At 41.2% G+C, this 27,370-nt stretch overlaps 1 protein-coding gene across 4 annotated transcripts; it reads left to right on the top strand.

Moving 5' to 3' along the window:
• The first annotated feature begins 1,148 nt into the window (after positions 1-1,148).
• Positions 1,149-26,834, top strand: LOC134618261 (uncharacterized). 4 transcript variants are annotated; one of them, XR_010091889.1, is made up of 25 exons: positions 1,154-1,542; positions 9,115-9,312; positions 9,445-11,677; positions 11,771-11,974; positions 12,966-13,086; positions 13,220-13,334; positions 13,583-13,669; positions 14,399-14,515; positions 14,605-14,703; positions 14,814-14,965; positions 15,385-15,523; positions 16,210-16,332; positions 16,425-16,622; positions 16,823-17,535; positions 17,908-18,354; positions 19,673-19,922; positions 20,040-20,129; positions 20,734-21,060; positions 21,142-21,312; positions 21,442-21,619; positions 21,714-21,830; positions 23,495-23,779; positions 24,108-24,302; positions 24,565-24,627; positions 24,970-26,834. XR_010091889.1 is itself a non-coding variant. In XM_063463592.1 (25 exons), exons 1-24 carry the CDS (start codon positions 1,540-1,542, stop codon positions 24,601-24,603), a joined length of 6,645 nt encoding a protein of 2,214 aa, XP_063319662.1. In that variant the 5' UTR covers positions 1,155-1,539; the 3' UTR covers positions 24,604-24,627; positions 24,970-26,834. The 4 variants fall into 4 exon arrangements, 3 of the variants coding, with proteins under 3 accessions (XP_063319664.1, XP_063319662.1, XP_063319663.1); XM_063463592.1 differs by having other exon boundaries at positions 1,155-1,542; positions 24,108-24,346; XM_063463593.1 differs by having other exon boundaries at positions 1,156-1,542; positions 13,241-13,334; positions 24,108-24,346.
• Positions 26,835-27,370: the final 536 nt, after the last annotated feature.

Here is a 27,370-nt window from a genome sequence, read left to right as displayed (position 1 = left end):
TCTCTGTTCTCTGTCTTGTTAGTTTCAACTCCCCTCGCCAAAACGTCTCGGTACTATATGAGTCTGAAGATCCACACGAGTGTCTCAGTGTAAACTGTGGTTTAAGCTGTGTGTTGTGATTTACCTTTAAATGCAATGACATGTTTTTAAATATCCATTAATCACAATGTTGTATTTATCTCCCTGATCTCAAAGAGCAATCATTGTTGTCACCTGCCGTTGTTGCACTAATTGATATTTTTCTTATCTTCCTATATTTTTCATTTCACATTGTCACATCTTATCTCGTAGTTTGTCCTTAGGATGATCTTGTCATATGTGGAGTGAGGCAGTGGTGATTCAGCAGCCACAGGCAAAGCGTTGTGTACATCTGACTGATGTTATATAAGAGAGTAGTGAAAACTGCATTAATAAATGATTTGCATACTTTAAATCTATAAATCTAAGAAAAGCTGCTGCATGAAGATATAATACAAAATTATGTGTGAGCTTGACAGGTGTGTTCACCTGTCACAGAATGAAGAGTTATTATAAAGCTTTACAGAGAACGGTAGGAATGATTTTTCTGAAGGCAGCGAGGCCGAATCAGTCTGAGAGAGAAGGAGCTCTGCTGCCTCTGAAGTGTAGCGTGGAGTGGATGTGATGGGTTGTCCATGAAGGAATCGATAAATATGAATGTATTTTCAGTCTGCACAGTCAGAAAACCATTGTGGTTCCTCAAAAGATAAGCTGAAAGCCCCACTAGCGTCTTATTATTGATCTTAATTGCTTTTGTTACTGTATCAGTATTAATTATATGATATCAAGTGTAAAGTTTTCAAGAGTTATTAGGTGATTTTGCTCTTCTTAAAATAAAAGTACTATCAGCTTTTAGTCTCCCAGTGAGTACTTACAGAAGTGTATTTCGCACACAGACACACACACACACACACGTCCCGTGTCTTTTGGTTTCGACTGACAGCGGCTGGGTGGCATCAAGGATCAAGTTCCTCTTTGGTATTATAAGCCAATTATGACTGTGATATTGAGCCCTCTCTTGCTCACTCTCTCTTTCTGTCTGTGTGTGTTAGTGAGTGTGTGTCACAAATACCACAGAGGAAAAGTAGGAAACAGCAACTCGCTCTTGCTCTCTCACCGCTCCTCGTGTTTGGCCATGTTTCCTCACTCAGACTAACCTGGAACATAACGGCCAGCACTTGAGGTGCCGCAAGAGGCAGAGAACAAACACAGAGACGGAAAAACAGATGCAGAAAACACAGTGTGCGCTGAGAGAGGGAGAGGGAGAGAGGGAGCGATAACAGGACAAATCACAGGCTGCGTGTGGACCAGCTGAATACTTGACCAATGCTCATCCAGCTTGCTTGAGGTTGTCCTGAGCCACTCAGCTGTGAACGAGTGTCTGTGCAGAATGGATTTTATTTTGGTTCAGCAGACAGCGTGCGGGAGCAGCAGCTTTGTAGACGATTCCCGCTCCTTTTGGATTATCTCAGAAATTGCCGATGTTCTGACAACCAGAAAAGGCAGAACGCAGAAAGGAAAATGGTAATGCGAGAGTCTGCTGTGTGTGCTGTTTCTCATCCAGAGTGAACATGTTTGTCTTTTCTTTATAATGAAGAATTAATCTTAAATGTTTTATGTACTCTACCTAAACGCTGAAAATGATGAAGATGAGTTGTTTCCAGGGTCTAATATGTGAACATTTTCTGCGTTTCTCAGTTTTTCACTTGTAGATCTTTGGATTATAAATTGGTTATCAAAAGATTTAATCAGCTAAATGACTGCTTGTAGCAACTCTAGTATATTTTCCTTTTTAACAGAGTTGAAATGAAACATGCGGTTTTCTCTCCTCATATATAGATAGACATGTAGATAGGTAGAGCAATGTCTCGTTTTTAAGTAGCATCGCCAAGTCACATATTTATTATGTCCTGACAAGTAGCCCTTTATGCTGTAACATGCATGTGCTCTGAGTGTGTCTAACGTATAGCATAGCTCCCATAGCATGCACTGGCTGCCGCTCTGCCTCCGTGTTTCGACTCAAGGTGAAGGTCTCAGGTTACCGAGCATTAAGGCAGATTTCACAAACCAGCCACTGTATCTGCCTCCTTCCACTCACTGGTATGTGAGATGTGAGTCATGCGAGCACCGAGAGAGCAGACAGCAGATCTTTTGAACCTCAGAGGTGCAATGGGATAAAGAAGAGGAATGGAATAAAACACGTTTTACTTCAAAGTCAGCCTGATGCAAGAGTCTCGGCTTGCATGTCTTGTAAGCAGAAGTAAATGAATGAGTGTTGTCATGTCTACCTGGGCTGGAGAGAGGGTGTGTCCAGTTTCTAAAGTGGATTTAGTTTGGCACAGACTGACAGCACGGATGTTATGCAGAGAGCTGAATTTTAAAATGCCCGCCCAGCTCTCCTGTAGGTTTTATTTGGCAGGCCTCTGCATATATGTGTGTGTGTACTACTGTGATTTTCCCGCCCTCTTTCCGGCATTTTTGCCATGTCGTTGAAGCCAGAGTCCATTAACCCGACTATTCCTGTTTAAGGAGTGACCTCAATGTTTGGGTATTTGTTCCTGTGTTGACCAGGTTACACAGAGCATCTTTTTTCTCTCAGCTGAAAGACGTCTTGTCCTGTCCTGGTGACTCAATGGAAAATACGTAACAGTCAGTTCAACAACTCTGTTTGCAAAACTACAAATCAGCACCACACCTTTACCTGGGTAGCCCACTTGTGCTGCTTTGGCTATAAACACAAAAACATTACTGATGATACTAAAAGACCACTAACTGACTGAAACTCTGAGCTGTCTTCAGATGTTTGTTCTGCATATGTGAAAGAAATCTTTGGGTTTAATTTGGCATTCTGTGTTTTAATGTTCGGTGTGGTTCATCCATGTTTTCACCTGTTTTCTCTGTGTGGTCATTTCTGGATGTTTGTTATGAAATCTGCTGGTGTGAGTTACATTAAGCGCAGCTGTGAGCTAATTACAGATGAGACGAGTGTGTCAGTGAAAGCTAAGCCACACTTTGATATAATAACACACCTCATGTGCACACAGCACAGACACGTCAACTCACTCGCGATGAGTTTAAGGACATGCTTAAAGTCTCAGCTCATTCATAAACCCCTGACGTGTTTTTAATGACTTAAACACAGGTCTCGCTGCCTCCTGACTGCTACTTTACAGCCACCTTCATGCCATCCTGCTTATCAAGGCTGTCATGATTGGTGTTTGCCCTCCACAAGGTCCGATTTGCTGATCCTGGTGAAGCTAGTAAATATGATGTCTGGCCATCTCGATGCCCTAGTGGTCGTGTATTGTGATTCCTTTAAGGCTGTGTTTTTGTCTGACCCCTGGGATAATCTCATTGTGCTTCTGCTCAGGTGTCACTGTGTGTTGAGGTAGAGAGGAACAATATGTCACACTAGGTAAAAGAACCTGGATATACATGTATATATATATATATATATATATATATATATATGTATATATATGTAAAAAGGTTAGCTTCTCTTTTCTTTGTACCATTTAGTGTCAAGGTGCAGCTTTTAGGCTAAAAGGTTCAACAATTTACCTTTTAGGTACGTCCATTTACTCCTAAAAGTCAGGCTGCTCTGACAAAAGATGGTATTTGGTACATTTTCTCTGAGTAAACTCTTTTTCTGCTTCAGATTTCCAAGCTGTAAATAGCATCAGATAATAAATTATTAATGCAAACAAATGTTCTAAAAAAAACATGCTTTTGTGCAGCAGGAATAACTTCCTGTTTTATACGAGACAACAGCAGTTCAGAGCAGCTACAGTCTAACTGTGAGCATCCAATTATTTGAAAAAGCAAAGACATGCTCTTTAGACTTTTGGCAGATTTACATGCGTCTGTAATTTCAAATGTAGTCAATTTCAGTTTCACAGATTTGCAAGATTTTCAGTTGCAGCTCACTGCTGAAAGATAAAAGTTAATTTATCATAATTTAAAAAACAAACAAAGAAAATAGTTCTATTTAAAGGGAACTGCTTTCACAAGGACACTTACATTCATGACCTCACATTTTGTCCCATGGCTGGTTTGAGCCTCTGCTGTGTGCCATCGATTGTTCTGGTGGTGTGTCACGGCACAGCTTCTGCGTCAGCGCTAATCTATTTACAGCACAATTGAATTGTCCTTAAAATGACTAAATATGTCAGGTTGCCTTTCTTTAAAAGCATCTGTTGGTCAGCCTGAGTGTTTCTGTCATCATTCACTGGTTTGTTATTTTCAGTGAATGGGTCAACAGAGCTGTGGACTGAAGACACTCCATTTTTATCATAGCATGACGTGAGCGAGGGAGTCCTTCCTGCTGAAAAGAAGCACACAGAAAGCACACAACTACATACAATGTAAAAAAAAGTCCAAGAAAATTCCCCTCCTGATGGATGGTCAGCTGACAACCAGATAGACAGGATTCAGCTGCCTGGAGAGTTGGAAATTTCTAAAATTACGAATGGTGAGGTGAAAAGCTTTTCTTTGTGAACCATTGGTAAATGTTTATTGTTAAATACACCCATCCATCTTCTTCTGCTTATCCGGGGCCACGTTGCGTGGGCAGCAGCCTAGGCAGAGAAGCCCAGACCTCCCTCTCCCTGGCCACCTCCTCCAGTTTTGTCTGGGGTAACACTAAAGCGTTCCCAGGCCAACCGAGAGATAAAATCTCTGGGTCTGCCCCGGGGCCTCCTCCTAGTGGGACATGCCCAGAACACCTCACCCAAAAGGAGCCCAGGAGGCATCCTTGTCAGATACCCGAACCATCTCAACTGACTCCTTTAGATCTGGAGTAGTGGCCTCTGAGCCTCTCCCGGATGGCCGACCTCCTCACCCTATCTCTAAGGGAGAGGCCAGCCACCCTTCAGAGAAAGCTCATTTCCAGGGCTTGTATCTGCAATCTTGTTCTTTCATTTAATTTCGGCATCAATCCATCTGTCGATCTCCCACTCTCCTCTCCCCTCAACCATGAACAAGACTCCAAAATACTTAAACTCCTCAACTTGGGCCAATAACTCGTCCCTAACCTGGAGTGGAGAGTCCACCCTTTTCTGTCTGTCAAGTACACGCTTAAATGTTGTCAATTCTCCACAGCGAGTCACAGACTATGTACAGGAGAATATGACTGTGGTGTCAATAAGAATTTACTGACCTCAGTTTCTCACTGATTCAGCATCTAGTATCACTTAAGATTGTTCCAGCTGGTTAAAGATCCCATTACTGAGCTTTCCTGCTTTCTCAGCTTTGCCCTCTGCTGAGGCATAACAGGAGGATACTTTCAGCTAGCCCAAATGTTTTCTCCACAGAGTGGACTCAGTGCATATCAATGCTTTGTACTGCAGAAGATGCAACAGAAGGTAAACATTGCATATTAAAGCATAATAATAATGAAGTTGTGCAGTAATTAATTTTTCCCTGTAGGCATAATTAACTGAGCTGCCAAATTTTGATTTAATTTTCACTTTCAAACACAGTTTAAGGTGTGACAGAAATGCTGCGTAAATGTTTTCTTGGCATATTACATAAATGTGGCACACTGTATCCATCTGCAATACTGTGAACAGTTAACCCTTTAAAGCCTGAACCATGGAATAATTGGCATAACATTTTAAGAAAATGGAGTATTCAGTGAATCATCTGAAAAAAATAAAAAAACAATTAAATCTAAATTTCCATATAGGAGTTTTCATTTATATCATATTTGTTAGATCAGGCTTTTTTTTTCAATTTATAAGTTAAAAATGTATCGTGCAATTTATTTTGATTTTTCAGGGGGGGAAAAAATCCCCTGTGATGATATAGAAGTCTCAAAAACTCATGTATCAAATATGATATACTTACACTTAGCCATGAATGGAGCCACACATGACTCGTTCTGACCGTTGCTTAGGTAGCTGGAAAATTATATGTTTAGTTATCTGTTGTAGTGGTGACGCCTCTTTAAAAAACACAGCCTCACAGCATCTCCAGGAGCTCTAATAATGAATTGGAATGAAAGATCTCCTTCTTGTCGGGAACAGACAGGAATCCACATTTCTCCCACAGCAATTCTTAGAACTGGCAGCTTCGATGAAAAACTGCAGACATAAACACAGGAAATTGATTCTTTTAATGCTTATTCAGAGGTCGTGTCAGTGTCTGCAGAGACTTTGAGGTTTTGCTATCAGAGACGCCGGACTTGTTGGGATTCACATAGTTCTCAGGCTCTTTGCTTATAATGTATTACAAAAAAAAATGAATATTTGAGTGGATAATGATAATAGTGTTAATGGTTGACTGTGTTAATAACAAGAAAAGATTAAAATAAATTTTCCAAGGATGCCAGCGTTCACAAATACAACATTTTTCTTGTTTGTTTTCAATTTCTGTATTCCCTAAAGTCATTGCGCTGAATCTAAGAATAAATATCTGCATGTTTTCATTCATTCCAAGAAATAGTTTGTTTATGTCAGTCAGCAGGAATAATGGATATTAATGATCCAATCTGGACACTCTTTTTTTTAAACTGGATTTTGATACAATGGCACAGTTGGGATCATGCTGGTGTCCTAGTTTAGGGATCAAAGAGGGACAGCATGTAATCGCATTGTCCTTGGTTCAAATCCAACCAGAGACCTTTGGTGCATTTTATTCCCTTGTTCTTCATTTCTTGTCCCTTGTCACCAGAGACTACTGATGAAAAAGGAAAAATTCCCCAAGAAGCACATGGACTACGGGGATGTCACCGTGCACTCTTTTCTTTCTTTAGTGTTAAGTATTTTCTTCTTGTCCAGACAGGAACCTCCTTGACATCAGGAATGTTCAAGGACTATTTCTGCTTCATAATGATACTGGACATAAATATTCAAACTGTCCTCAGCTCCAGCACTGGGACATCTTATCCACAGTAATGTGAGCATCGTCATTTATTTCAGTGGCTGAGTGAGAAAGATCCGGGTGTTTATATAGAGCCATGTGAATCTGCCTAGGCAGAGAGACATGCCTGCGCAGTCCGCTAATACGCCACATACTGGAGGCAGGCTAACCAGTAAACACACAAATTAAAAAACACGCATTTTAAAAATTGCTTAAATATGCATCTTTGTTGGTGCACATGCAGTAACTGGTGATTTCCTGCTTCTCACAGCTTACTCATCACCAGCAGTGCAGGCACAGCTTGAATCAGAGGCCTGTATGTAGACCTCCACACCAGCATACCCTTTCACTGGCATCATTTAAGAGTTGATGAAGCTGGTGTGCTTTTCTTGGTGATTAAGACAGGAAAACCTTTCATTTAAAATGTATGTGCTATGAGCTGAATTTGCTTACACTTCATAAAGAGCTTCAGTCTGTACCCATCCATATCCTTCTCTCATTTAGCACCCACCACCACTTTTTTTTAAACACCCCCCTTATCCTTTTCTTTCTTTTTACCCCAGTAGCCATTGTTGTGTTGTATCCCAGCGGGATGTGTCAAAGCTGACTAAACAGCTCTGAGTCACAGTGTTGTTTCTGAAGCTGTAGGCACTATGGACTGGTGGAGATTCCAGCGTTCCTTGGATGATAATGTAAGGGGATGAGATGAAGAGGGTAGATGGCCACATGGTAAATGAGAACAGGCAGCAGCAAAAAAAATAAAATAAGATGAAACCTTTAGGCACGTTATGCATAGAACTGAAAAAGTCACTTTTGAGAAAATGCAAATATGAATGCGTTAAACTGCTTAACGAAGACCAAAAGTGCCGCACAGCCCTTCACAGAAGTAGCAAGAAAAAGATACAGAACACATGATATCGCTTGCCTGTTCTCATTTACATGGTGGCCAATCCCCAAGCCTCATTCTGGTGGAGGTTTCTTCCTGTTAAAAGGGAGATTTTCCTTCCCACTGTTGTTAAGTGCTTCCTCATGGTAGGTCATCTAATTTTGGGGGGATTTTCTGTATTATTGTAGGGTCTTTACTTTACAACTTAAAGGGCCTTGAGGCCACTGTTGTTGTGATTTGGCACTATATAAAAATACAACTGAACTGAATTGGTTTGAACACGAGACAGCGAGCAAGTATCAGTGTCAGAGGCGCTAATTCATCACACCCAAACACGTCTATGTCTCCATCTCTGCTTATCCATGTCTGTCACTCCGGCTTTGAATCTTTGAGCTGAGTGGTACATAATCTTAATGAGAATATGCAGTGGACAGTGACTTTTACATTCTGGTTTGGCATGTATGAAAATGTGCTTTTTTCTTTCTGGCAAAACAACTATGCTCACTCTATCCAGCTGTAATAAGATCCAACTTCTGCATGGAGATTCACACATCACTTTTCTTCTAAGCCATATACCCCCCGTGTACGTGTATATACTGTATGTTAACCCCAGAGGTCTGGTGCTGTGGCCTTTGCTGGTCTAAATAAAGAAGGGCCTAAAAGTGGGTAGTGGGCCATGAGTTCAGGTCAAAGGGAATGTGAAACTATAAACCAGGAGGCCTGTGAACCTCGGGACCAGCCATCACACACTATGTTTGCTTGGATGTTTGTTGTCAGGTCGGCTGCCTCAATATTCATTGATGAGCCTGAGGCGTTTGTGTGTTTGTGAAGCTGTTCTGTGAGCATGAGGACAAGGCCTCTTTAATTTACTGTGGACAACAGGCAGATGGAAGCAGCTGACTCCTGCTTTACTGCTGTTTAGTATTACTTTGCACTGCACTAAGTAAATATTTTATGCGGTTAACGTAAAGTCACAGTTTCAATACCTGATAAACTGATCAGTTGACTGTCAGAATATTTTATTAATCAGTTATCAAGCAAGAATCCCAGCATCTCAAAGGTTAGAAATACTGGCTAGCACAGATTTAGTCTAAATATGATTTCAGATGATAAAAATCACACTAAGTTTTAAATTTTATTTTTAAATTGAGAATGAAATATTGATTGACTGCAGTAAGGTTCAACTTCTAAGCAGCTGAATGAATATATGTAAAAATGATGGAGGTGTTTGATTGGTTTTTTTTTTTTCACTGACGTCATGATGTAATTTGGGAAATCAGTGATATGAAGTTTCAAAAAGTTGTTGCTAAGTAACATCTGTAGCTTTCTGCTCTCTCTTATGTTTCCAGAACTTTGATTCTCTCGAGGGATCCATCCAAAACCTTCTGTCTGTGCTGTTCCCGCCCTTTGAGGCCACCGCCCCCACGCTTCTCAGCCAACTCTTCCAAGTCATCGACAGTCATTATCAGGGAGACGCCCTGCGGTGCTTGCTGGACTTTCTGGTCCCAGCCAAGCACATCTTAGACACCGTGCAGCAGGCTGCATGTGTAAGTCATTGTTTGTAAACTCCAGTGGGATGCTAAGCTAAAGAGACTTTTATGTCCATTCAGCACTTTTGTTAAGATGGAGCAGAATACTGAGTACACTTCTTTCTGTTGCCCATGTCCTGTCCCCTTTAGGCTCCGTACTCTGGTGTTCTTTTCGTCTATGAGGGCTGGCCTCTGTGCTTATGTGACCAAGTTGTCGTCCATCTTGCTCCCATCGACCCAGTGCTACTTCAGCCGGGTGATTTTTATCTCCAGGTGGCACCATTCTGTGACCAATCAGCTCGCATCGTGGTTTGCAGCCTCCTGGAAGACGAGGACTTATTGGAGGAAGTAGTAGAGGAAACCCCAATCCCTGAAACTTCCTATCCTTGCATATTCAGCCTCGACTGGTTAGATGAGCTCAACAACGGCCGCCAGGGAACGCCTCTCAGCCGATGCCTGCTCGCCACAGAGCAGGGTGTGGTGAGGTTACCATGGGAACGGGTGGCCGTGCCTGAATTTGCAGACAGGCCACACAGTGCTAGGAGTAGTATGGCCTCTGCTCCTCGCTCATATCCTCCTTTGCCATCTCCACTTCCTCTCCTTTCACCTCTTCCTAATTCTTCATCTAATCAATCTTTACCACTTATTCCTTCAAAGGAATCTGCACTCAAACCGCTTCCTCTAACCATTCAAAACACAGTTTTAACATCTTCTTCACATCCCTCTGCGTTCTCCGTGGAGACCAGAATATGTCCAGCAAAGCACGGTATTGCTGTGTCGCTTTGCTTGGTTGATGTTAGTGCTGCTTCTTCGTCAAGGCTGATCAGAGTTACAGAGACTGAATCAGAGCCTAAGCCTTTAGGTTGGGTGTCCCCTAACACGTGGGATAGCCGGTTTACTGGGAAAAGTACAAGCACAAGACCAAGCACTGTTTCAGATACGTGGACCCCTACAAATACTGATCTAATTTTATGCAAAGGTCAAGATAAGGGTGCTGAAATCACAGCACAAGATAAAGGTAAAGATAGAAACCTTCAAGATACCAGTAGAGGTGAGCCAGCACACATTGTTGGTGCAGAAGGGGAATATATTGATATCCTTCAAGCCACTATGCTTTTCGGTAGAGCTCAGTCAATTAAAGAAGAAAAACAAAAGTCAGAGGCACAAATCCAACCACATGCACAAATTCAGGGACAAATGCAGAGATATCCGCAGAAACCTGCACTAATCCAGCCACAGGATTCACACAGGCAAACACAAGGGCAGACGGCAACACGGATGCCACCTCCCACACAGTGGCAAGCACCAGTGCAGTTACCTGCAAAACCTCAAACGCAAAGTCATCTTAGACCCAACGCGTCTGCAGAAAAAGGACCTCAATCCACTTTCAGTCATTCCCAATCTCACCACCCTCACTCTGACTTCACTGATCCCTCTGAGTGTATCCGGACTGTGCATTTCTCAGAGAAACCCTGTACTCCATGCATGAGAAGAAAACAGGGCGGGAAGGTTTCCAGGGCTCAGGAGCTGAGGTGTCGATACAGGGACTCCTACCAGGCTGCGCTGCAAAATCCCGTCACCTTTAGAAAGGAGAAAGAGAAGGGAGCTGCGTTAGCTGTGGTGGAGGAGGATGGTGATTTCTCACTGTGTAATAACAGACAGGGGCCACTTGAGACTGAAACAAGGGATCTGTGTTTTAATGTTCAAAGAATGTATGGTGATTCTGGGATGCAAAACCACCGTCCCGTTTGTAAGGAGTCGGGAGAATATGACACAGCTCCGTATTGGAAACCAGGAGATACAAACATCACCCCCTGTATGGATTACAGGGGAATAAATGCTTGTCACTTTGGTGAACTACCAGAGCAGACGTATGATAGGACCACAGTGCCGTTTAGGGAACCACTGGATGTAAACTCTGCCTATGGCAGTACACACAATGTGAATGGAACAAATTCAACAGTAGAAACACAGACGACCAACGCTAAAGCTCAGTCGAGCTCAAATGGTACTGGACAGTCACGTGTCTCCACCAAACACCACGGATTACCATTTAGTTCTAATGAAATTTCTGGGAAGCACGTGACCCTCAAACACTGCGAGCAGCTGCCAAACAGAACAAGTTCTGCGGGGAGCCCTTTCACAGCATCACAAAACAGACAAGTATGCACATCGGATAAAAGGTGTTCATCCCTCTCCACTGCTGTTGTGGACACCTCAGAGAAGTGTGAACTGGTTATCGTCGATGGTAAAAATGTCAGGAGGAAAGAAAATACCAACTCCTGTGCAGAGATTCCCCAGCTGCATGTGGTTAAATGTAAAAACAGCACCGCCTTCAGATTAGTTTCACCAAAGATCAACAGGAGGAAGATGGCTGTTCTAGGTACACACTTAAGTCATTCTTCTCTGTAGTTGTCTTTGCGGTTGTTTTTGGTGTTGTTAGGTTCATTTTATTTTATTTTCAAACTTTGTTCAGATGGTGATCAGCCTGGCAGCGCTTCCATAACTAGTAGAAACAGCCAGCAAACACAGAAACCATCACAGACAGATACACCTCTAGTGGCAGGGACACAGAAGACCTCCCGGCCTCCCTCTGCTCGTCCTAGACCTGACCACTTACCTCTAGGATCTCCAGACCCCGGAGCCCACCCCCTCTATCTGGGAGTAGCATCACTTACAGGTAATCAATTTGATATACAACAAATAAAATAAAAAGCTACCCATTAAAATCCATGTGCACTGATTGAAGAGTCATCTTGGGAAATTGTTGCTCTTTCTCACAAATACCACTGTAAGAAATACTCCACTGGCCTTATGCAAGTATGCTCTCTGAGTACAGCATGCAGTAGGCGGCACACCAGAAGTCCACTAGCTAGCTGTGGCTTTACTAGGCTGTTGGGTGCAGTTACACATCAGACTGCTTAATGACCTGACTGCACCTCTGTTGGATAAAGTCTAGAAAGGTTCAGAGTTGCAGTGTAAAAGCATCAATATAAAAATCTCATCTGCTATCTAATATATGACATTATTTCAGTGTGAGAGTCTGTGTCTGTGATTTTATTTATTTATGAAAATAAATATTTTATTGTCTTTGCGCTCATAGAGAACATTTGCTTTGCAACATTTGCAGTGAAATTCACTTATAAAGTGTTGTGTTTAACTTGGAGGCATCTAACAGTGTGGTTTCAGAATTCAACCAAGTGAATTCTACAGGAAAATGTGAATGACCCTGCTCGGGTCTAGTTTGTTTGTCTTTGGTTGCTGCAATGTGTTGTTGGACTCCTCATGTAAATGTGAAGCAGGCGACTACACTGACCTGTAGTAAGAGGTCATTATGCAATGATGAAATCTTAAATATGAACACTGCTGCATAACCTATTACTCCTAATAGAAGCCTTCACTACTATGCATTGTACCTAGAAAACGTTGAACCATCTTTTTGCTTCTCTCTTTTTTGATTATTATTATTCTAGACTTTGGTCCTCGTCCTCACCATGCGCTGCTATCAGTTAGTATGTCCTCACTATTTGGTCAGCTGCAGTATTATTTTGCAAAGTTTTTCTCACTTTCAAACTTTTGAAAATGTATCAGCTCGTTTGTGAAAACCCTCCTGCGTACGCAACATATTTTATTTTTATTTTTCTCCTCATCTCTTTCTCTTACCCCTCCAGGCGGCAGAGACAGGACAGGCAGGGCAGTAGTTGAACTGTATGGTGACCACCCGGGATGGCGAACAGCTGTAACAAGCCAGGAGATCTTCCAGATGCTGCTCTACTTCCACTCTATTACCAGGTAAGAAATGAATAAATCATTCAACCAAAAGCTTAAAATAGACCCACTCTACATTCACAGACCTGCTGGAAAGCAGGAGTTTTCTCATTTATGTGGTTGTCTCTGTTTTGTTTGTGGAAATACTGTGTGCTAGTTGGAATGTTTGTTTTTGTAGGACAGAAATCAGAGACAGTGGGATGACACTAGTGTTCGATGCGAGGAAAACTAATCCTCAGCCGCACCTCTATAAGGCTTTGATGACTCTTCAGGTATGAAGCAAACAAACTTTCCTTATTACAGCTTGCTACAGCTGATCACAGGTAATTGATGTTTTATGTGTTAATCTCTGGCTGAGTGCTGCTGTTTGCAGATCATAAATACTGGGTGAAAGATCAAGTCCTAAAATGCATCAGCACCCTGCTTATTTGCAAGAGAGCAAGAGATGACATTAGTTTTCAGTATACATCTGTTGATTTATTTGTCATGATTAGCTCAGTGGAGTGTTAAACCGTTGCAGGAACAGCGCCCTCAAGCAGTGAGCAGTTTGGTTATGCTGGTGAACAAAGAGAACAACTTCAGACCAGAAAGGTGTCCAGGGATACAGGTCAGCTTTTTCACTCTTTACATCCATTTTTAACAGAAAGCCCTCGTAAAGCAGGGGAGTTAAACATTAGGCCCAGGGGCCAGAATCAGCTCAGCACAAACGCTAATCCAGCTCACTGAACATCTGTGTGTATGTATGTATTACATGCCATATATGTATATATTATGCATTATTTCTAAGAGTGCAAAAGCATGTGTGTCTATCCATGCAAATATCTTACATCTTGAGAATCTTTGCATTTACAGTCCTGTTTCCCAGAAGACCATTTCTAACTTTTGTGAATGAAATCTAATCTCGGATATGTGCAACAGTTAAAATATTTTGTTAAGAGAGTAAAATATGTCATATTGCATGACTATCAGCTGTTGAAGGAAAGAACAGGTCTTTAATCAAAGATAATGATCATAGTTTTCTTTATCAGATGTTTTGTATTCAGCGGTGTATAAGATGAACTAATTACAAAACTAAATAGATCAAAACGATCTGCTGTTGATCTTGTACGGACAATCATCTAATTCAAATACCAGCAAACACACCGAGAGGTCCAAAGTTCCAGTTTTGTCCGTGCACTAATTAGTTGAAATTAAAGCAAAAAATGTAGAATTTGAAGGATTTAATAAACCAGATTACATAAAAATCTACATTGTGTCTGCTAAAAGTGATAAGTGAACAATCTCCTGTGGTTAAATACTGAGTAATGACTTAAATATGTTCCTGGTAATTTGACAGACTGATATAGTGACATCAGTTAAATCGTTGCTGAAGCTGGTGGAGGCGAGTCAGCTGAGTTCACACCTGGATGGGACACTGTCTCATGGTAATGTTGACTGGAAGGAGCTACATAAGGTGAGGCCGTCACATTATGATATTAACTGTTTCCATTTGTCCATGCCTGCCTGCCTCTTCACTGCTTAGCCACATCTTTTATTCTGCAGAAACTCTTCCCATTTGTCTACGATCTGCATGTGGCCTCCAGCCTGCTCCTGAGAGCCATCAGCAAGCTCGAGGAGCCCCGCAGGACAGATACTGTACAGGTACTCGAACACTCGCCTTCGACTGATTTTTCATTTTGTTATTTGGACCTTGGAAATTGAGGTTACCTTCTCTTCAGTAACTACTTCTTTGTTTGGTCTTTATGTAACAGGGTGTGCAGCAGTGCATGATAGACCAGAGGACTCTGATGAGGGATGTTCTGGAGGACAGCCGATTGGTCAGCCTGCAGAGAGAGGGTGGAGCTATCCTGGCTAGGCTAAGGAAGGAGAGCGACCTCAAATACCCCCACTGTGAGGACTTTAGGTAACCACAAATCATCCTAATGCTATGTTTGCAAGTGTAGAAAATCCCAGCTGTTGTCCTACAGTCTGATTCAGGTTTTGCTGTGAAACAACAAGTGTCAGTATCTTTCTATAACTGGCAATTAAACATTATTAGAATAGCAAAGTGTCATCTTAACATCACATTTGCCGTCGTTTATTGAATATGAAACAACAGGTACAGGAAAGAACATGAGGCCAGACACACTGATTCATTTATAAGTAAGTGTTTTCCTACACTTTGAGTCGGTGCTGGCCTTCATCTTTTCAAGTAAGTTACATTAAAAGTGTGATCTCATCTTCAGTGGGGGTGCTGGAGTACACTGAAATGTTTAAAATGACATTCACTACTTTTATCAACTTCTTTCTGAAGCCTTTGATGTTACGTTTTCCTCAATACAGTGATGCAGTGGACTCGGTGACAGGTCTGTACAACCACGTTGAGGAGCAGGCTCACGTCCTCGTGCAGCGGTCCAACGTGTCGCTGGAGCACCTGGAGTACCTGCTCCAACTCAGAGAGATGGAGGGGCACTTCACACAGGTACGTTAACTGATCTTCTGTTTACTAAGGTTAAAGGTTTCTTATTTTAAAAGATATTTTTAGACTAAAGTTGGTGTAGGTTCTGCGATCCTGACATCACAAAAGGCCACTGATTCAGCGAGGAATTAGGTGGCTGTATTGAAATGTAGAATTTCAGGATTTTTGTGTGTAAATAAAATAAGTATAATATAGTATAGTATAATATAAATAAGTATAATTTAGCTGTAATTGATCATATGAGGGCTTGTGCAAGATTTCCTCTAGTTTGTGGGTTTAATATCACTGCATTACAAATTTAAATCAGGCACTGATGGTAACTTATTTATGCTCTAGGTTGTGTAAAGTTGGTCATCCACCTCAGTGTGTTTGTGGTAAACTAATATATATATATATATATATGTATATATATATATATATATATATATATATATATATATAAACAGGTCATATGCAAACAGTTTATATTTTATCCCTGCTCTCTTTTTGTTATAATGTGAATGAACAACAGAAAAAAAAATACTGGACACAGTTAAACATCTCAGTTAGATGTTTAACTGAGAAATTATTCAGTTTAGTTGCACCTGAATATGCATATGCATATGCACACACTGGAGTCTGCACATATTCAGTTTTCTTATACGCTGCTTTACCAAATACATAATTTTTGTGTCTCCACCCCTGTGCAGATTCAGCAGTGGTTTAATGAGGAGGGAGAGCACCATTTGCTGGAGGCAGAGTCAGTGGAGGACTCTGGAGACAGAATGGAGCAGATCCTCAACAGCTTCACTGGTTTCCTAATTGAAGCTAATGTCAGTCTAAGATTTTATTTGTGATTGCCACTCTCCCTGCATTTGTGTTTGTTTGTGCAGCTCTCTGAGTCTCTCTTTCTGTCCCCCTGCAGGACCGACGGCACCACGCCATGTCTTTGGTGTCAGAGGCCGAGCAGCTTCAGCAGAGAGGGATCTCCTACCCAGGGACTGAGGCGTTCAGGGATTTTGTCTGTACCTTCAAGTCAGGCCTGGAGGACTTCCTGTGCCGAGCAGAGGCGTGTGGCAGAGAGCTGCAGATCATGGTCAACGTGTGCGATTTTTGTGAGCAGGTTTGTATTTGAGGCTTGCCGCTTGTTGCTCTCATACTACATGTTTTGCCTGTTTGGGAACCCCAAACTTTCATGCTTCTTATCCTGTACTTTGCATTTTTTAACATCTGACTTTCTAGGTTAGAACTACTTTTAAAAAACAGTAGTAAGAAGTCTTTTTCATTTACTTTTATTTAAATAGACATTTCTTTTATAAACAGGCTACAGCACTGTCCAGTGAATGCATTGATTACCTGGACCAGTGTCAGTCCAGAATCCATGCAGTGCAGGACCTTGAAAGCGCCTCACAGGTTAAACAAAGAGACACTCTGCTCCAAAACCAAGACTCTAGTCCAAACATTGCATCCCTTTGTCAGTTTGACATCCATACAGAGCAAGGCTCACATCCAACCACCACCGGTGTTTCCCCTTCATGCACTGACAGCTCCATCCTCCAGGCTTTCCATGACAGGTTCCAACAGTTCAGCCCGGAGAAATTCCAGGAGGTAAAGGCACAGGCCAGCTTCCTGCAGGGCTCCCGGGGGATGCGTGTCTGGAACTTTGCCTGGCTGAGATGTCAGGAAGCCCGGCAACAGCTTCAGGAGAGGATGCAGAACGTGGATGAGGTTTATCACCAACAACCAGATTCTAGCAGTTGGTGTGAAGGTCATTTTGTTGACGTGGTGAGCACTAATGTTCAGACAGCTTCTCCCGGCGGCCATAATTTGGTGGTACAATCAACCCCTGGGCCTCGGCATCCGCAGTGGGAAAGCATATCAGGAGCGGTGGATTTAGGAAAGAGAAGACCGATCCTGGGCAACAACTGCGCTAATTCAACAGCTGTAGCCTGCTGTAACATCATCGTTAAACCTGAGGATTACAGTGAGGCTGGAATTTACCAGGGGTCAAAGGTCGCTCCACAATCTCCTCATAGGTAAAATAATTTCTTTGGTTGTCTATCCATCCCTCTTATTAAATATTTAACTCCCTTTGATTTCCAAAACAAGTCTCACACTCTCCTGTTAAATAATATTTGTAATATTTGGCAGGATTTCTTTGTGTAACAATAATTATAATCCAATTATAGTAATTGCAGATGCCCTGTGCATTATGTCATGGTATACAAAATTCAAACAAAAAATACAAAAAGTGTTTTGGATCTCCACTGGCATAAAAAATAAAGATTTATGGATCTGAATAAACATTTAAGATGATTAAGAACCTTAAAGGCAGTTTTGAGTTGGTTTTCTGTAGCATGGCCGTGCTACAGAAGTAGTAACAGTGTCTCTGTGTCATTTTTTTACAGGTCAGAAAGGAGAACAGAAAGAGAGGCGAGGAGGAGACAAATAAGCAGAGCGAGGAGCGAGAGAGACACTGCCGCTCTGTCTCAGTCCCACACTGTCGGCTGCCAATGGTTTCCATGGGGACGGGGTCTTGGGGTGAGGTCAGCGAGTCAGGACTCATGTACCACAGGAGTGGCAAAAGCAGGATCATCTACTCCTCCAGAGCAGCGAGTTCGAACCCCATCATCTTGTTCCCACCACGGTCAGCCGTCTTGTCGAATCCTCCAAGAGGCTCAGAAGTTTCAGATCTCCCGCCATGGGAGCTTCTGCTCAGAAGACTCCTGCATGAGCGACAATGGGACTGTGGGGGGTAAAGGGACTTCATGCTGCAAACACTCCAGCCTGCCCATTGGGAGAAATGAGGAGTCCTTTTGTTTAGAGAGTCCACATGGGAGTGCCAGCCGCGCCGTGTAAGTCTTCTGTGTGTGGGTAAAATCATTATGGCTTATAGAGAATAAGTAATATTTGATGATTAACTTTAATTTGACTCATCTTATGTGGCTCGTGTGAGTCTTTCATGCACTCTTTTCTGTCTCTAAGCTGGCAATGAAGAGCTACAGGTACTGTCTGTTCACTTTCCCTCTCTTTTTTCCATCTTTGTATCATGGATGGATGGAACGGGCTTACTGAGCACAGACCATCAGTGCTGCTATTACCTCACTGGAAATTTGGGATATCTTAAATACTGTGCTGAGAAACTTTGTTTGCAATAAATTTACATTTAACCCAATGCAGAAGAAGTTGGGGAAAAAAATGTAGGTTTGGGGTGTAAATATTTATCTGTGCCCAGCAGGTTGTTTCCATAATTCATGAATGCTGGCTTTTTTCTTTTCTTTGTATATACGTGGCGGAAGCAAAATAATAATGTATCTATCAGAAATGGGAAAGATAGCTGATGATAAGCGTAACAAAGAGAATGTACAGTACTGTGAAAAAGTCTTGGACCACCTCTCATTTCTTTGTATTTTTCTTCAAAGAAGTTTGCTGTATTTTTTTAAAGTGGTTTTGATCAAACGTTGTCCTTAAAAATGTGAGCTAACTGGACAAGTCGGGAACAAAAGAAGAAGTGGCAGGCCTTAAAGCTATCCTTACAGATGGACAGTATTTGAAAGCCATGTCCTTAATAAATGGGGAAAAAAATCTACAAAGAAAATGACACAGGACCTGAGAGATGCATCTGGCCCTTTAGTTGATCCATCTATTTTTCACTGAGGCCTCATAAGAAATGGTCTCAGTGGTTAGGATGGCTGTTAAGATGCCATTTGTAATTAAGAGAAACAGGGAGGAAAGGCTGAGGTATGAAACATTTTTCAGGTTGACAATGATCCCAAACCAACTGCCAATGCAGTAAAAGCATAGCTAACACACTTGTACACAATCATTCATTATGATAACTAAACATTATTGAAGCAGTGTGAGGTCATCTCGACAGAGAATAAAACAAAAGGCAGCCAACATCCAAAAAAGAAAACACTTTCAACCTTTCAACCTCAGAACTGTACACACAGATTTTGCCTTATATACTGTATTCCCATTTATGTTTGCACGTTACAATAAAACGCTGCACCTTTACCTATATTTGTAGGAAAAATATAAAAAAAAATAAGGGCCGGCCAAAGACTTTTACACAGTACTGTAGTTATCAGAAGATGTCTGCACTTTTTTTTTACCTGAGCATGTTAGCATTTGTTTAGAATATTTTGTATGATTATATCCTCCTGTCACCAGGAGGCTGCAGCGTGTCATGGAGGAGTTGGTGTTCACAGAGAGGGAGTACGTCCGCTCGCTGGGCTACATCCTCACCCACTACCTCCCCCTAATGGACAGACTAGACATCCCCCAGGACCTCAGGGGCAAGCGAGGGGTCATCTTTGGCAACCTGGAGAAGCTTTATGATTTCCACAGCCACTATTTCCTGCCAGAGCTGGAGGCCTGTCCAAGGGAGCCTGCAATGATGGCCCGCTGCTTTCTCAGACACGTGAGTAACAACTCTGTGACTGCGTTATACTTTTTCATACAATATTTATTGTACATAATGTTTTTACTTCTTCTCAGAAAACATTTTCACTTTACATTAAACTGTATTTTTCCACAGAGTGAGAGTTTTGGTCTATATGCTTTGTACAGCAAGAACAAACCTCAATCAGATGCCCTGATCCTGCACCGTCGCCATGACATCTTCAAGGTTAATTTACATCTTCCTGTCAATGAAAAGCTTTTAAAGCAGTTTTCTAACTTAATGATCTAAAAGAGATTTACTGTATTTATTATAACTCTAACTTACAACTTTAAAAGAGCTGAGTGATTAAAAGTATTCCACAGACAACGTTTTACCCCTCAGCTGAAGGGGCTGATGGGCTATTGTTGTTACCCTCTTACCCTGTTACTGGCAGGTGGAAGGGAGGTGTGGAGACCCAACTATGTGAACATGATAAATCGAGAATGAGGCACTGTAGGATTTTCAAATCGATATGATAGATGCACCTGGTAAAAACAAATTCTAATCTGAGTGACCTCGATCTCACGATCAGGGCTTTTGCAAGTTTCCGAGTTTTCTGAAAATCTGGTGTTTGCGATAACTCAAGAAGGAATCTAGGCACCTAGGATGTTTAAACTTGTACCATAAGTGCATTTTCTAGGAGGCTCAGGGGTAGCAGTATATTTAATAATGCACCCTGCCAAGGTATATAAGAACAGCTCCCACCATTGTCCAACAGCTACAGTAGGAGTGTTTGTGCCAATTTTTTTACTTTTTAGACTTACACTCTACCTTTTTTGTTCCTTCACAGAAGAAGCAGCAGGAGCTGGGAGACATGATGGACCTTTCATCCTACCTTCTGCGCCCTATACAGAGAATTAGCAAGTACAGCCTTCTGCTACAGGACATGTTAGCTTTGGCTGGCTCATACAGGCCAAAAGATATGATCCAGGATGCACTGTGCACTTCTAATATATGCACGCAAAGCGTGTCCGGCCCAGCTGTGTATGTGCCTGACCTGACGAGCAGTGAGAGGGAGCGGGAGAGGGCCGAGATCCAGGCTGCCGCAGATCTGATTCGATTTCAGATGCGTCATGGCAACGATTTACTCACCATGGATGCCATTCAGGATTGTGATGTAAGATTTTAAAACGGTAGGCCAGGTTAACTTAAATCACAGTTGTTGCATGACAGTGACGGTTGCTTTCCTTTTTTTCAGGTGAATTTGAAAGAACAAGGCCAGCTGATTCGCCAGGACGAGTTCACAGTTTTCTTCAGGAAGAAGAAATGTGTCCGCCGCGTCTTCCTCTTTGAAGATCTGATTCTCTTCAGCAAGACCAAGAAGACGGACATCGGAAACGACGTGTACATCTACAAGCAGTCATTCAAGGTCTGCACATGTCCTTGCTCATCAAAGGGTTGTCGGAACTTAAACAGTCAACCCTTTTTGAACCTTAAAATGCTGCTTGAATCCTCCAGGATGAGAAATTTCTACATCTCTTTCTATTTTCTTCTTCAGACAAATGACATTGGGATGACTCATAACTCTGCTATGAGCGCTCTGTGTTTTGAGATCTGGTTCCGGAGGAGAAAAAGTGAGGACACCTACACTCTGAGAGCCTCAAGCGTGGAGGTGAAGAAAGCCTGGACCACAGACCTGGAGAGGATACTCTGGGATCAGGCTGCTCATAGTAGAGGTTGTGACAACATACTGTCTTTATTTAGCATTTGACCCAGTGCACGGTGCTTCACAGGTTTAAAAACATATTGTGAATCTACGTTTTGTTCCAGAAATGCGCATGCAGGAGAGGGTATTCATGGGAATGGACCGCAAGCCGTTCATGGATATTCAACCCAGTGATGCTGCAATTTGTGACCGAGCTGTCAGCTGTGTTGTTACCGGCAGAAGTAAGGAGCTGCACATACAACATTTTAAACTAAATTCCACTTCATCTATCAGATATAACATAACAATTCAGAGTTCTCTTGCAGTTTTGGTGTTATTTCCACCCTTTGTACTATAGTTTTAGTTTTTTCAGTTATTTAAAAGTTTAACATTTAATTCATCCATTTAACCCCCCAAAAGGCTTGAGGTTGTCATTAGGTTGTAATTATTATTGTGTCATGGCTCTGGGGATGGTTAGGAATTAATTGAGTTGAAAATCACTATAATCCATTGCAAAAAAAAAAAAATCATCATTCCTTTTCCACAGCTGATATGCTTGCAATTGGTGTAACACCACCGAAGTGTAACATTCCAATTGGAATCTTTACACTAGTAAAGATCCCCTGGATACATGAAATCTGATCAAGGGCTGTATCCTGAAACATATTTAAGTTAAATGTGACAATAAAGGCACTTTACGTGTTATTTGAAAAACTTTAACTTACAGTGGGGGAAATAATTAATTGATCCCTTGCTGAATTTGTAAGAATTTGTAAGTGAACAGTCTCATGTCATGTCATTGAATGAAATAAGTATTTGATCCCCAAGCAAGCTTTAGCACTTGCTGGAGAAACCTTTGTTGGCAACCACAGCAGTAAGATGGTAGTTGGTCACCAGGTTTGCACACATATCTGGATTTTGGCCCAATCCTCTTTACAGAAACTCTTAATCCTTTATCTTTCTTGGCTGTCAACAGATTTTGTATATGGCTGAGGTCTGGAGACTGGCTAGGCCACTCCACGACCTTAACATGCTTCTTTAGCCTGACAGTATGGGTATGGTATGGGGTGTGTCAAAGATTTTACGCCCATTGAATCATTTAGATAAAATGGGCTTGTACTGCCCAACTGCCTTCAGATCCTCCATTGTAGTTTGGACTAATCCACCACCTTTCTCATTATCACTCTCACCTAATGAAGCAAGATCCTGCATGGAGCTGCAGACTGAGGGCAACTGATTGCCATTTCTATTTCTTCCATTTCCAAACAATCACACCAGCAGTTGTCATCTTCTCACCAAGATTCTTGTTGATTGTCTTGTAGTCCATTCCAGCCAGCAGGTCTGCAATCTTGTCCCTGATGTCCTTTGCCAGCTCTTTGGTCTCGCCCATGGTGGTGGAGAGGAGAGCTTTATACACATAACAATTTGAGATCAGGAGTATCTGTAATTAACTGATGAATACACTGATTGTAATCTGTGGGAACCACAAATCTGGCTGGTTTGTAGTGGATCAAATGATTATTTCCTCCGCTATGCATGTATCACTTACAAAGAGCACATCAAACAAAAGCTATTATAATTGAGGAAGAGTACTCTCAAAAACTACTTTTTTGTATTTTTATAAAATTCTTTAGTGAATTGTTTTTAATCAATTGCATATCATTTCATTCTTCTTGTTCTATCACATCACAGATCATTTTGGGGAATGGGGGGCTGTGCATCATTTTGGTCTTTGTTGTACTAAACAAATTTTTATAGCACTGATTTTATTGATTGCCCTGACATTTGGTAAAGCCCACTAATCCAGCTACGGAGAATACTTTTTCATGTACATTTACTTCAACAGTCCTCATCGCTCACTAATCAAGCCCATTATTGTCTCATTAATATCTATGTATGTCGTCAGTCCCTGTGGCGTGTTGTTCACACAGGGGTTTAGACTATCCCCGACCTCACTCCATTGGCTCCGGCAGCACCACCTCCACCACCCTCAGCCAATCGTCTTCCTCATCCGGCCGTGGCTCACTGCCCCCTGCCGGACATCCCGGGAACCTGTCACAGGGCATGGATGCCAATCCAGCTGTCTGCTCCTCCCCTGACGCTGTGACTGACAATGAACTCAACAATCATCACCTACATCAACATCACCTGCACCTTAACTATGAACAGTGCAACGATCACCATCCACTGAGTGAGTTTATTTTAAGGTTTTTTGTTCCCTATAGAGAGACGTGTTTGTTTGCTGCTGACTTTTTAACTTACTAGTATTCAAACAGTAAATGACTAAATGATAAATCAGAACTAATCATATGGTGATTATCCTAACATAGAGTAGTAGTTATATTTAAAACAACTGGAGGGTTTAAGTTTATTTTTTAATTTGGCCCAATCTAGTGGCACAGCAGTGTGAAAAACTGCAATGCGATCTTTACTAGGTTTCTATTTTTTTCTTGAACATCACTATGAAATGTGAACTTATATCAGTTTGATGTCAAAAAACCTGTTTTCTTTCCTTGTAGTGGACAGCACAGAGTCTTCTGAGGAGTGCACAAATCTCTTGAGCAGCTCGGAGCACAGCTGTCTGTCTGCCATCAGTGGCGAAATAGTGGACGACTCCTCCTGTGTATCTCAGAATTCACAGACCCAACCACAGACCTGTCGGACACCCAGCCTGAGGAGAAGCAGCTCACCGACAGCTACCAGAAAGAAGCCAGGTGTAGCTCCCAAACCTCCTCATCTGGCTAATTCTCAAGTGCAGGTGAAGGTGTAACAAGGCAACCTGGTGAATTAGTAAATGAGCTGAAAATTCTGGTCTCAGCGTTTCTCAGGTTGTTTTTGTGGCTCAGTTCATTAGCAGGTCTGATGCAGCAGTTTTCCAACATGACGATTCAGTGTCATTAAGAACTTAAGTTATGCAGTTATGTTTTGACTTTTTTATTACATGCTAATATATTTGAGTGGTTTCTTGTTTTGCAGGGTGATGCACTTATAATTGGAAAATCAACAGAAGTTTAATATTGAATCCCCGGCAGAAGAAAGGCAGGTTAAATTCTACCTTTATGTCATTTTTTTGTGTGTTTTTATATTAAAAAAGGATACTATTCATGTGTATGTGGTAGTGCATATACACAGGGGGGACAGCATTTAAAATTCCTTAAAAAATTAAGAAACCAAGCCCTAGCTTGAAAGACATACACCATAAAACTTTCTGTTGTTAAACCTTTAAATATGAATAACAGCAGCTAATCTTATGTTGGTTATTTTATAGTCTTTGAAGCCTAAGGACACTTCTTAAAGAAATAGTGACAGATGTGTTTATATCAGTGGCACAGCATTCAGAATAATATGTGCTTTTAATATGTGCTTTTAATATTTTTACAGATTGGACTTCAACTCAGGCTGGTCAGTTCTGCTCCGGTTACCCAGCAGATGGATGAACTATCAGAATGAAAAATATTATGTACAACCAGACTTTGTCATTTTAGAGGCGTTTGGAGTTTGTTTTTGTATGTGTCATACCTCAGTCACTCAAATGTGGTCAATTTGATAATATGAAGAAGATACTGCTGCTGAGCTGACGTCACACACTCAGCATGAAGTGTGAAATGTAGAGCCATCAGTGGGAGTTTTTTAATAAACACAATCAGATATGTGATACGAGGTGTGCCTAGTCTTTTTGCCCATCAGAGTCGTCCTAATGCCCCCAATGCAGGTTTTACATTGATAAAGAACCAGGTATCTGCTGTTACAGCTGTGGTGGATTAAAACCATAGCAAAAATATGCAGTTGAATAGGAATTATTATACCTCGTGCCTCACATTAGGTTGCCAAAAATTCCAGAAAAACATTCTCATGTCATGAAGTATAACTAATATATATTTTAAAGTGTGATTTGTCTTTTCTGCTGATGTCTGGAGGCCGTGCTCTTATAAAACAGCCCCTTGGGGTGACCAGATAGCAAGGAGGCATTCTATGTCTGCACAAAAGTGTAGTTTGTGTTTTAGGGGATACATTTTAAAATATGATTTGTATGATCTTCTATCCTGTACAGCTTGTACAATTGTTGATTAACAGGGATCATAAAGAAAATGTTTTATTTATGACTGTCTTGAAAGTTAGCAGCTCATATGAGGCAAACACCAGAGCAGCATGTATAAACCACTCCAATCTAGAGTATTTAATGCTTATTTTTCTTTGGTCAAAGTCAAGCATTGCTTAGGAAGTAAATCGCAATCATGTATTTTTGTCAGCTTAACCACATTGTTCTGCCAATACGCTCGCACGGAGCCCAGTGCTACTTGGAAACTCAGGCTTAACGTGAATGGGGATAAACTGAGAAATGTGGATACTGTATGGATTGAAATATAAAATCAATTTAATTAATCTACAGTAAATAACACTTGTAAATACATTTCTGTTTCTTCTGTACTGTAACCTTTTGAGGGTCCTTTTACTGCCACTGTATTTTTAAACTGATGCTTTTTACCTGTATGCCTCTAAGTTTCTTAGTAATCCTACACCCACCGATGTAGACTAGTCGCTCGTGTGTTTTCATATCTTGATTTGAATGACTGTGTGTATGCAGGGAAGCAAGAAAAGCTACTTCATAATAAGCAGTGAATAGAATAAGGCCTTAATCTTGCAGGCAGGCAGAAACCACTTACCGTCTAGGGTCCACTAAGCGTTACATCTGCTTCATGTACCAAGTTTCTCTTTATGAAAACGACCATTAAAACACATTTTTCACATTTTTAAATGTGTTTTCTTTAAAGGTACCGGTGATGCGTGTCATGATTTTCTAAGTTTTGTTATTCTATGTAAATATAAAGAGTAAACAAATCATGACAGGAAAAGCTAAGGCAGTAACACAGTAGCCTTTGGTTTGCATGTTTGTTTTTCATGACACTGACCTTTTGTGCATCTGTATCCCTTTCTTTTTTGCTGACTTGCTTTCTTTTATACTTTTTATTTGTTGATGTAAATTAGTTGTTCTGTTTCTTAATTTTTCCTATTCAAGGTCAGTAGGGTTGTGTTGTTTCTTTCCACCCTGAATTAAGGTCTAAACGACTCAGTCATGTGAGGAGCAAAGAGAGGAAATGCAGCCCTTCCTTATTACACACACACCATCCTCACAGACACAGACACTTACTGCGCTACCTACATATTTGCATGATATATTCTGATGATAGCATAATTTTGCAAAAACTAGATTTTTTTAATGTTATGTTTCAGCCGTGTTCTTCTGTTTTGTCTGTTTGTTGTTTTTACAGAAGCCATTTCAGTCTTTTTCATTGAGCCTATATTGACCATCTGACCTGTAAGCAACATGAGGAAAAACTCATCAGTGCTTTTATATAACCTAATGTTATTGAGCTAAAAACAAACAAACAAAAGTTGGTGTTGTAATTACCTACCCTTAATTTGAAAAGTCAGTGGGATGTGTTCCTGTTTTGCATTGTAAAATGTAATTTATACTTTTATGTTCAACAATAAATTAATATATGATGTAAATGACTTGGGGAAAACTTGTTTTTGTTTTTATCTTTAAATTTAGTGAGTAAGTAGTAGTGTAATTATTTACACACATCAGCTGAGCCTAATTGCTATTACTTTGCTGAGTTAGCACTGTTTGCTTTAACACATGATTTACTGGTTTAGGTTGTGAAATGAGTCTGTCACAATGCTAGATGCAGAATGAAAGTTCACAAAAAAGGAAGGAGTGTTGTAAGTCTGTCTGACCTTCATAACTAAAAACAGAGTTAGTGATGTGAGGAGCAGACAG

This window comes from Pelmatolapia mariae, linkage group LG20 (genome assembly GCF_036321145.2).
Source record: "Pelmatolapia mariae isolate MD_Pm_ZW linkage group LG20, Pm_UMD_F_2, whole genome shotgun sequence".
Lineage (NCBI taxonomy): Eukaryota > Metazoa > Chordata > Actinopteri > Cichliformes > Cichlidae > Pelmatolapia > Pelmatolapia mariae.
Note: the sequence above shows the minus strand (reverse complement) of the source record. Positions and strands in the feature narration are given on the sequence as shown.

What these genes read in the sequence shown, in the direction of transcription:
- LOC134618261 (XM_063463592.1), top strand. An exon ending in TACTTCCACTCTATTACCAG is followed by an intron (nt 13,087 to 13,219) that starts GTAAGAAATGAA and finishes ACTGTGTGCTAG; the next exon opens with TTGGAATGTTTGTTTTTGTA. An exon ending in GTTTCCTAATTGAAGCTAAT is followed by an intron (nt 16,333 to 16,424) that starts GTCAGTCTAAGA and finishes GTCCCCCTGCAG; the next exon opens with GACCGACGGCACCACGCCAT.